The sequence below is a fragment of the Hydra vulgaris genome, chromosome 05 (genome assembly GCF_038396675.1).
Source record: "Hydra vulgaris chromosome 05, alternate assembly HydraT2T_AEP".
Lineage (NCBI taxonomy): Eukaryota > Metazoa > Cnidaria > Hydrozoa > Anthoathecata > Hydridae > Hydra > Hydra vulgaris.
Genome location: NC_088924.1, coordinates 38,063,448 through 38,075,000, shown reverse-complemented (window position 1 = coordinate 38,075,000; position 11,553 = coordinate 38,063,448). Strand labels below are relative to the sequence as shown.

The window sequence follows — 11,553 nt, the reverse complement described above, 5'->3', positions numbered from 1 at the left end:
TGAGAATAATGGAGCTTAGCATTACACAGAACCTTTTCACATTGATTTCTTGCAATATTAAAAATGCATTTGTTCTCAAGAGAGTTGTTCTTTTGAAAAAGATGAAAAATGATTGCAATTAGATATAGCAGCTGCACAAGAAGGTGAAAACCATGGAGTAAAATGAGACTTGACTTTAAACCAACAAGAAGGATTAAAAGCTTTCATTCTTGTCTGGATCCAGGAGGTTAGGTAGGAGGCGCATTTATCAGCTGTGAGAGAAAAGACATTAGCCCAAGAACCATCACAAAGTAGGGTTGAAGTAAGTAGTGCAATAATAAGGGTGAGTTAAAAAAAAAAAGAAACAAAATATTTATAGAGATCAATGCATGGTCGGAACCACCTATGAGAGGAAAGGAGAAACTGATTGCAAGCTAGGGTCAAAGACAAGACACAAATCAAAGAGTAAAGGTAAGTAATTAGAATTGTTTGGAAAAGGAGTCACAAGGTTAACTATCTGAGTAAGAGATTGAGAAATGCAGAAGTTATGGGCATTAGTGTCAGAAGAGTCAGTTGTGTTAGAGCTAAGCTATTCAGTGAGATGCGCGTTAAAAACACCAATAACAACAATATTGGCAGAATGGTAAAGAGAAAGGGCATGGTCAAATTGATTAGAAATTTTATGTAAAACAGTGCAGTCTTAAGAAGAAGGAGAACAAAAAGAAAGGTGATAGAGTGAAGAGTTGCTTAGTGTGAACATATAAATGAATGGTCAAAGGATTCAAACCTGATTTATCCACGAATAGGTGGTTTGATGTGTAAGTATACCCCAAGCCAAGCATGTGACTATTAGGGTTTTTGTATATCAATGAAAGCTAGTTTTGTCATTATTGTCAAATCTTTTCTGTTACTTTCGGAGTCTTCATAATATATATCACAATACATAGGCTTAACAATTTATTTTGTGCGTGTTTAATTTTTAAAAGTTTCAGTATATGACATCATTGTAGATTTTTTTCAATGATGTCAATCAGCAAATCATATTATTTTGTATAATTTTTAACTAAATCTAAAAATAGATTTGCAGTAAAATTAAAAATAAAACAATATATTTTTAGATTTTATTATTACAACTTATTTTTAACAATTGTAAGGATTATTTTCAAGTAAATATATCTTTTATATATTTTTAATTTAATATATCTTTTATATATTTTTAATTTAATATATCTTTTATATATTTTTAATTTAATATATCTTTTATAGATTTTTAAAATAAATGTTATATAATGATTTAATGAAAGTTATTATACAAGTATAAAAACTATAGAAATCTCTTTACAGAATGTTATATTTAAGGTGAACAAGTTCCCCCTGTTTATGTGAGAGTTTAAAAAAAGTTAAGGTTTTTATGGTAAACTTCAACACAAAAAGGAGACATTTGATGCCTTATTATATATTCTGAATCTTTTATTTTTATTTAAATGTTATTTTTTTATTTCTAGGCTCTTTATCACAACAAGTTTTTTTTTTTCCTAACAAAATGTTGCTATTTTTTAATATGAGGATACTGCAAAACTATGCCACTTAAAATAGAATGTTTGCGTTGCGTTAATATAAAATCAATAATAGTTACACACATGCCACAGTTATTATAAAATGTTTGTAACATAAAAAATATAAACTGTACATGGTATTAAAGAAAAAAATAAAACATGTCAATTTTTTGTATGGCTAAGTTAAAACAAGTTTTGTTTTCTCTTAAATCAAAATTGCATAACAAGATGATGAAATAAGAATCATCAAAATGTAAAAAAAAATATGTTTTCATTTTATGAGCAATTATATAATCTAGTTTTTATACAAAACTGCAGTTATTAAATCAGGGGATATCATTATATTGAAAATGCTATTGGCATTTCTATTTTCCATGCTACCGGTATGTTGCTTAACACACTTTTATCATTTTTTAATCTCATTTCGAAATGTTTAAATAGACCTTTATACAAAATATATAAATGTGAAGTATATATATTTTGTGCTCTTTTTATACAGTTTAAATTTAATGTAAAATAGAGAAAGTTAACTATTAGTTAATGCAATAATTGACATAATTTCGCAATAATTATAATAATAAAAGACAGGTGGTGATTTAATTTGTCAAAGCATCATAGCGCTTTCTAAAAACATAATATGTTTTGTGTCCCCTAATTTAAATGTCGTATTTAGAAAATACAACATAAATTAGGAAAATAGTCTCTTCACATTTAAAGTATTTATACTCCATCATTTTTACTCCATCATTTCATCAATTTTTAAGTATTTATACTTCATTTAATAACATTAAATATCAGTGATTCCAGCAGAGGTGAAGCCTTGGCTCCCATCCACTATTTTCGAAGTTTTTAATTTTTGAAATTATTAAATGTAAAGATAAAAAATAAATTCAACTCAAAATAACAGAATCAAAAATTATTATAAAAAAAAGAGAATTTTTAGATTTTTTGACAAAAGTCTGTATGATGATACTAAAGCTCTTACAAATTAAATCTTCATAAAATAATTGATCAAGTTTTTAGATTGTAAGGTATATTATATAGAATCTGAGATTCAAAATAGAGAAGGTTTGGCTAAAATGAGAAGTTTAATTTTTATTGATATGAATTTATTATTCAGTTTTTTATATTGGGACATATATTGGGAGTTAACAGACGTTTTAAATTGGTTATATGAGTCATAATATCAATTAAAATCAAGTAGAGTTGCATGAATCTAGTCACATAAAGATTGCTGCTTATAGGTAGTGTTCTGACACAAAGTAAAACTTAACTGTATGACAATGTTTAGCTTAAATTTTTTTACATAATGCATAACCTAGACATAACGAAAAAAGGCCTCAATAAAATTTAATATAAAAATGATTAATATAAATTTATACTCTATGATCAAATTAAAATTCAAATCTGGATCTGGTTTTTAAGAAACTAAATTCTTTTATTATTGAAAAGTTTTTGAAGTTCTAAAAGATTTTGGTGAAATCAAATTTTATTTTTAAATTGCATCAAAATGCAATTGGTACAATTGGTACATTGCTATACATTAATAGTCTTTTCTATCACACATCACTTTACATTAACAGGCTTTCTAAATAGCTAATGTTGTTTTTTGATTGGTTAATGTTGTTGTTTGGTTGTTTAATGTTAAGTTTCTAAAAAGCTAATGCTGTTGTTTGATTGGTTAATGTTGTTGTTTGATTAGTATTAAGTATTAGTTATTGTTATTAGATTAATGAAGTTAGGTATATAAAATGATTAATAACAAATATTAAATCAAGAAAAAATTTGAAAATTATTATTCAGAAACTTTATCTCAAATTATAATCTTGCTTGATTTTTTAGGTTAAAGTAATTATTTGCTCTATTATAGCAAACCCAAATCCATTTAAACTTTTCTAGCAAGAGAGATCTTTCTAGAAAGTTTAAATGCAAGTTTTAATAGTAAAAGTACTTAAATCTTAAGATCATAAATATATTAATAGTATACATGTGTGTGTGTATATATATATATATATATATATATATATATATATATATATATATATATATATATATATATATATATATATATATATATATATATATATATATATATATATATGCATGTATATACACAGTGAATGCTCTATATAAGCAACTCATTTGCAGCAATTTCAATAAAAAAAGTTTCATATTGGGAAAAGTTACTTAAGGAGAAAAAAGGCGTATAAAAGTACTTACCGTCTGGAAAATATTTTTACTTATACATAACAGTTGAAGTAAGAAAAGTTGCTCGTAGAAAGGTTGCTTATATAGAGCATTCACTATATATATATATATATATATATATATATATATATATATATATATATATATATATATATATATATATATATATATATATATATATATATATATATATATATATATATATATATATATATATATATATATATATATATATATATATATATTTATATATATATATATATATACATATTTATATATATATATATATATGTATATATATATACATATATATATATACATATATATATATACATATATATATATATATATATATATATATATATATATATATATATATATATATATATATATATATATATATATATATATATATATATATATACGGAAAAAATCACATACTGAAACTTTTTAGTCCCTGTGTAATAAGGTTAACTAATAAATAAACTTAAATAATTTCTCTACCAAGAGGTAATCCCCTGTTATTCAGAGTGGTAGCCCTCTTATCAAATATATAACATTAGATTGAGCAATTGTCAATCATTGGTGATTATAAGCACACCTTATTCAAGCGACCAACTTGCAGCTCTAGCAGGCAACTAGCCAGGCCAAAGTCAAGTCCCTGTGTAATATGGTTTAGTTGATCAAGAATTTTTTAACATGCCTCCAAAAAAAGCAAATGAAGATGATTTAAACAACTTGAAAATGATGGTAGAAGAGTTAAAAACAAGAGTTGATGCCCTTGAGCAAGAAAATTCTGGTTTAAAAACCAGGTTAGCAGTATTAGAAGAAAAGGAAACAACTTATGAATTGGAATGCTATTGTCAAAGATGACAAAAATAAATCAAAAGAAGAATTGAATGTCATGAATGAAATAGTCGCTGTCAAAAAAGATAATGAAAAAAGAGAAAAAAAATATAGCTATTGTTGGATAACCACTATTAACTGAGTCTGAAGGTGAGAAACGTAAAGAAGAGGATAGAGTTCAAGTTGAAGAACTATTCACAGAAATTGGTGTTGATAAAGATAAAATTTAATGTATTTTTAGATTTAAAGCAAAAAAAGATAGTTATAGCAGCAAAAAATTCAACAGCAGTCCTATTTTAGTTGAATTAACAAGCTAAGATGATCAAATGAGCGTACTGAAATCAGCTAAAAAACTTGAAAATAACAATAAATTTACAAATATTTATATCAATCCTGATCAAAATGTAGCTGAAAAAAACCTTACAAGAGAACTGGTCAAAGAAAGAAATAAAAAAAATGCAAAGTTAGATGAAAATGGTAATTTGAGTAAACCCTTTCGATATGGGATTAGAAGCAACAGAGTTGTTGAAATCCTTATCAATAAACAACCATAATAAAAATAGAAATATTAAAAGATGTCTGGCTTTTTGGTACACCAATGCAACGTCTTTAAATAACAAGTATGAAGATTTAATGTTAGAAATTGAAGTTAAAAAACCTCAAATAATAATGGTGTGTGAAACATGGTGGACAGATATCTCTTTAACAAATATACCAGGTTATTCACTATATCGCAAAGATCGTTCTTATAGTAAGGGTGGTGGTGTTTGCATTTATGTTCACAATAGTATCAAATCATTTGAAGTATCAAATAGTATTTTAAACAATAATTGCATTGAGCAGATATGGTGTTCGATTGATATTGCAAATGAACTGATGTTATGTGGATGCATTTATCGTACAGGTGATAGCAGTTTGAAGTATGTGAAAACATAATAAAATCAATTAACTGTGCAACTGATTTAATTGAAAAAAGAAAATTTAATGGTTTATTGCTATGAGGTGATTTTAATTTTCATATGGTTAAGTGGAATGATGAAAATATTGGTATTGTTAATGACAATAACGAATCAGCTTCAGCATTTATTGAATATTTACAAGATAATTTTCTGCATCAAAATGTAATAAAACCGACATTTCAAATGAACGCAAACCAACAAACAAATGTTCTTGATTTAATTTTAACTGAATCAAATGGTAGAATATTCATGTTAGAACACTCTCCACCTCTAGGAAATATACAACATGGTCATCATATATTAAACTTCAAATTTTCTTTAAAATCAGAAGATAAAACAAAAAAGTTAATAAATCAAAAATTTATGTTCAATAAAGGAAATTATGATGAATTATCTAAATGTTTTAATGATTATAATTGGGAAAAAATGTTTGAAAATCTCGATGTAAATGAGTGTTATCAAAAATGGTTAGAAATTTATAATAAGAAATGTGATGGTTTTATTCCAAAGCTTCAATACAATAAAATAATTAAACGTAAACCTCTATGGATGACAAATGAGTTAAAATGTTTATCAAAATATAAAAGAAAACTTTGGTATACTTGCAAAAGCAATAGATTTAAAGACAAAAAACTGACAAAAGAATATAAAAAAACAAGTAATACACTAAAAAAGTTAATTAAAAAAGCAATTAAGAAATATGGAAAAACGTTTGCAACAAACGCTTAAAAGAATCCGAAGAGTGTATATGCTTATATTAACAGCAAGATGAACATAAAAGATACAATCAAAGCATTGAAGGACAAAAATGGGGAAATAATAACAGAGGGTTCAAAAATTGCGAATATACTAAATGATTTTTTCAGTTCATTCTTAAAGAAGAAAAAATAGTCTACCAAGTGTTCAAAATGTCAAATGTCAAACTCCTGCAAATGTCAAATGTCAAACTCCTTTATTCACTTTAGAAACTATAGAAAAACAAATATTGAAAAACTATAGAAAAACTAAATGTAAATAAATCAACTGGAGTTGATTCAAAGAATGTTCAAGTTCGTCAGCAAAACCACTATCAATTATATTCAATAGATCATATTCAACTTGAGTTTTACCAAAACAATGGTTATGTGCAAAGGTTCAAAAAAGGGAACAAACTGGAAGCTACAAACTTCAGACCAGTCTCTTTAACATCAATTGTGTGCAAAGTAATGGAAAGTATTGTAAGAGATTGTACAATAAACCATTTGATTACCAATGATTTAATTATAAACAAACAGCATGGTTTTGTAAAAGGTAAAAGTTGCAGTACATACCTATTGGAAACAATGGACTTAATAACACAAGCTTTAGAAGATAGTTTATCGATAGATTGTTTTTGGACTTTGTAAAAGCGTTTGACACTGTACCACATGAGAGGTTATGTGTTAAGTTAGCTAGTTATGGTATAAATGGTGAACTCTTAAATTAGTGCAAAGCATTTTTAAGTAATAGAACTCAAAGAGTTGTTTTAGGCGATAACGTTTCAGATTGGAAACTGGTTTTAAGTGGCGTTCCTCAAGGTTCGGTACTTGGTCCACTATTGTTTATTATATACATCAATGATTTGGTTGTAAATTTACAAAATCAATGTAAACTTTATGCTGACGATACAAAAATAATTTCAATATTGCAAGGTGAGTCTGAGCAGAGTAATTTACAAGGTGGTTTAGATATATTGTTGGATTGGTAAAGCAAATGGTTAATCAAGCTTAATGTAGATAAATGCAAAGTTATGCATATTGGACCAAATAATCCTCAATGTATCTATAAAATGGTAGACGGCAGTAATGATGATGAGACAAACTTAACAACAACCACTCTAGAAAGAGATTTAGGCATTTATATTTCAAATGATTTGAAATGGGAATAAAATATCAATATTGCAGTTGGTAAAGCAAACAAGAAGTTAGGATTGATAAAGAGGTGTTTCAGTTATTTGGATGAAGAAAGCACAAAACTATTATTTACGTTGTTAGTTCGCCCTCATTTAGAATATGGTACTTCAATATAGAATCCTTATCTTAAAAAAGACATTGAGAAAATAGAAAAAGTACAACAAAGAGCAACAAGAATTCATCAGTAAAAGGTTTAAGTTATCATGAAAGATTAAATAAATTAAAAATGACAACGTTAAGTGAAAGAAGAATAAGAGGTGACATGATTCAGATGTTTAAAATTATTAATGGTTATGACAATCTAATTTGGCATCATCCACCAGATTTTCTAAGAAACTCAATCACTCGTGGTCACAACATGTGTATTATAAGACAATTAGTCAAACGATCAGCAGCAAGATATGATTTTTTTACAAATAGGATTTCAGAAAAATGGAACAAATTAAATCAAGCAACTATATATGCAAAATCTATTAACATTTTCAAAAACTTTTATGACAGATTAAAAACAAATTAACTATATTTTAACCTTAAGTAAAAGCTGTTATAGTCTAACAACTTTTACTTAAGGTTTTAGAACTTTGAACTTTTTTCAGATAGTTTTATATACTAAAACCAAATAAGAATTTATTCAAAAGAAATTTCACCCACACCGACCCCCTCCTCATGATACCAAACCTCATCTCTCCCTAATTATTATATTATATATATATATATACATATATATATATATATATATATATATATATATATATATATATATATATATATATATATATATATATATATATATATATATGTATTGACAATCAGCTATGTTCATATTTTTTATAATTTTCTTCTTTAGTTTAGTTTAATAAAACCTTAAAACCTAAAAAGATGTTATTTTTAAGAAAATCTCCAATATGACCCCTTAAAACCATTTTAAAGTGTTTTTTCCTAAAATAATTCCAAATAAGCTTCTTACATATATGTAAACATATATACTGTATGTGTGTGTGTGTATATATATATATATATATATATATATATATATATATATATATATATATATATATATATATATATATATATATATATATATATATATATATACACATATATATATATATATATATATATATATATATATATATATATATATATATATATATATATATATATATATATATATATATATATATATATATATATATATATATATATATATATATATATATATATATATATATATATATATATATGAAGGGTCCAGAGGAAAAACGATGAGATAACCAAAAATCTCATTTTGAGATATGAGCAAAAGAAACTTTTACAACTGATAAAAACGTGTGCGTATATTAAGTGCGTGTAAAATAACTATTCCGAGATATAGACTTTGTAGAATAAAGTCCACTAATACGTTTTAAACGGTAATAACGTGTATTTATCATTCTTAAATTTCTTCAGGCAATGTATGACGCCACGCTGTAAAGGGATGGGATGGGCAATTTTAAGACGCATTTTTTGTAGGATTGCCATTGTTTTTTCCCTTTCGCAATTCGATATTCTGAAAGGCGACAAAAAATGCTACTAGATGGCACTGGCACAATTTTTTCAGGCAAATTTGGAATCTCATCGTTTTTTCCCTGGAGCCTTCATATATATACAGTAAATATGTTTATATATAAATAAAAATTTTTTTTTTTTTTGGACTTCTTTATTTTTTGTTATAAAACACCCATCCACTTCCAATGATTTTGTATAAAGGAGTAACATTGTTAGGTTAATATTATTTGTTGATTAAATAAAACTGTTGTTTGATGGTTTCATTATATTGGTTAAAACCATTTTTCAATAAAAACATTTCTTAGAATTCCTAAAATTTCTTTTTTTTTTTTATAGTCTTAAGTGTCGTTACGGTTGACATTTATTCAATTTTACATAATAAGTTCTTTTGTTAATTTTATTTAGCTATGCTTGGTCCTTATTCAAGCTACATCCCTAACAGCTTGATTGTCTAGTTGGCGTCAACAGTCGAGTATACGTTGGAGTGTTTACAATATTTGCTTAATTTACTACTTTTCATATATTAACTTTTTTGTTAGAATTATATTTTCACGATTTTTTACATTCAATGTTTAAATAAGTTTTGTTTTAATAAATTTGATAATTTTTAAAATAAATTTGATGTTGTTACTTTAAATTGGTTTACCACGCTGTGCTTGTCCATAACGTGATAAATTGGTTTACCACGCTGTGCTTGTCCATAACGTGATAAATTGGTTTACCACGCTGTGCTTGTCCATAACGTGATAAATTGGTTTACCACGCTGTGCTTGTCCATAACGTGATAAATTGGTTTACCACGCTGTGCTTGTCCATAACGTGATAAATTGGTTCACCACGCTGTGCTTGTCCATAACGTGATAAATTTCTTTAAGATAAGTTCTTAAACGCGGTTCCAATAAGTTTAATGAAACTAGATTTCGATTTTATTTTGTTCAATGCGTTATAAGGTCAAAACTATTTCTAACTTTGATTTTTGCCTTTTTCTAAGCAAGTTTTGTTTTTTTGTTTATTAAACGAAAATAGAACGAAACGAAAAAGCAACATTTATGTTTTCAAAATAACAATTTAAACAATTTACTCTCACCCTCTAAGAATTTTCCAATTTATGAAATTCTAAATGTGGCAGGCTCAATGGTAGTGGCTTCTTAAAGTTAGTTTTTTAATGTATTTTTGATTAAAATTTTTAAAAGGGTTTTAGTAATTTTTTTTGATTAAAATTTTTAAAATGCAGGGTTTTAGTAATTTTTTTTTTGTTTAATATATAAATCATTGAAAAATTGACAATATATGCATCATTGAAAAGGTTACAATATAGGCTGTTAGAAATAAAAATCAAAAAAATTCCTGAAAAAGTTGGTGCTACAATTTTTATGCATTCATTTTAAAAATTCATCACAAGAGTTCTAAATTTCAACTTTGATGAAGAATTAAAAATTTGATTTAATTTGTACTACCCTGAGAAGTGTGGCTGCGATCTAAAGCGCCAAATAATTTTAAAAAATTGATGTTTTTTTACACAAATAAAAAATTTCTTCGAATCAGGGCCGTCCCGAACGGTTCCAATATACCAAAATTAGTTTAAAAGAAAAATACTTAATATAATTAAAAATGCTCAAAAAAAATTTATTTGCTTTTTTTTTTGCTGATTTAGCATAAAATGCAAAAAAATGAATGAAAATAAAAACAACATTTTCTCAGCTTTTTTATGACATTATAAGCTAAAACTTACATCACTGATAGATAATAATGTAATAAAGAAAGGTTACTAAAAAAACTAAAAATAAAGATTATTTTTAAAATGGCAGCACTTTCAATTTTAAAGGATATTATCGGTACAAAATCCTAAGGTATAATATTAATATATTCAAATGAAAAAAAGTTTAAGATTATTTCTAGTAAGCTACTGCAGTTCTATCTATAAAGAAACAACCTTGAAAATTTAAAGTTAATTGCATATCTGGTTAAAAAGATATGAATTGTTTGCTGTTCGCAGTCAGACAAAAAAATACAATTGAGAAATCAAGCTTCAAAGTTTAGAAACTATATATTCATTAAAAATTTCCTGAAACATTAGAGTCTTCTCCCTCTTTTTATTTTTCCTTATCAATGTATAGTCTTATCAATGTAACCTCTCTCTTATCAATGTAACCCTTTCTGATACATCTCCTTTTCCTTCTAGCCATTTTTTGCTGAGGAGTTGAATTATTAATCGTGCTCTTTACTCTCGGTATATCCTTCTTCCACGAGTCTTGGATCATAAAGCTTCCAGGCAAGAGCTGCAAATAATTGAAAACTCTTGTGAAACCTCTTAAACCATCATTATAGTTTATTACAGCTGAAGCAACATCCAGACCTAGTACCTTTTTAGTAACAAAAATGTGTTTTGGACATATTTTCCAGATTATCTGGTTGAAAGCTTCATTTGGATTTTGTGTTGCGCCATCCAGGCATCTTGATAACAAATCTGACCGTAGTGCCAAGAATGTGTCTTTAAGAATATTTTTAATAGCAAGATGCAGATTA

General features: G+C 26.0%; 1 protein-coding gene across 7 annotated transcripts in view; it reads left to right on the top strand.

The window, feature by feature from the left end:
* Positions 1 to 9,644, top strand: part of LOC136080838 (mucin-2-like) — a 101,334-nt gene extending 91,690 nt beyond the window's left edge. For all 7 annotated transcript variants that reach the window (XM_065798096.1, XM_065798100.1, XM_065798097.1 and 4 more), the window contains one exon: positions 9,433 to 9,644. In XM_065798096.1, coding sequence (XP_065654168.1) covers positions 9,433 to 9,482 — 50 coding nt within the window. In that variant the 3' untranslated portion in view covers positions 9,483 to 9,644. The remainder of the gene's footprint in view (positions 1 to 9,432) is intronic.
* Positions 9,645 to 11,553: the final 1,909 nt, after the last annotated feature.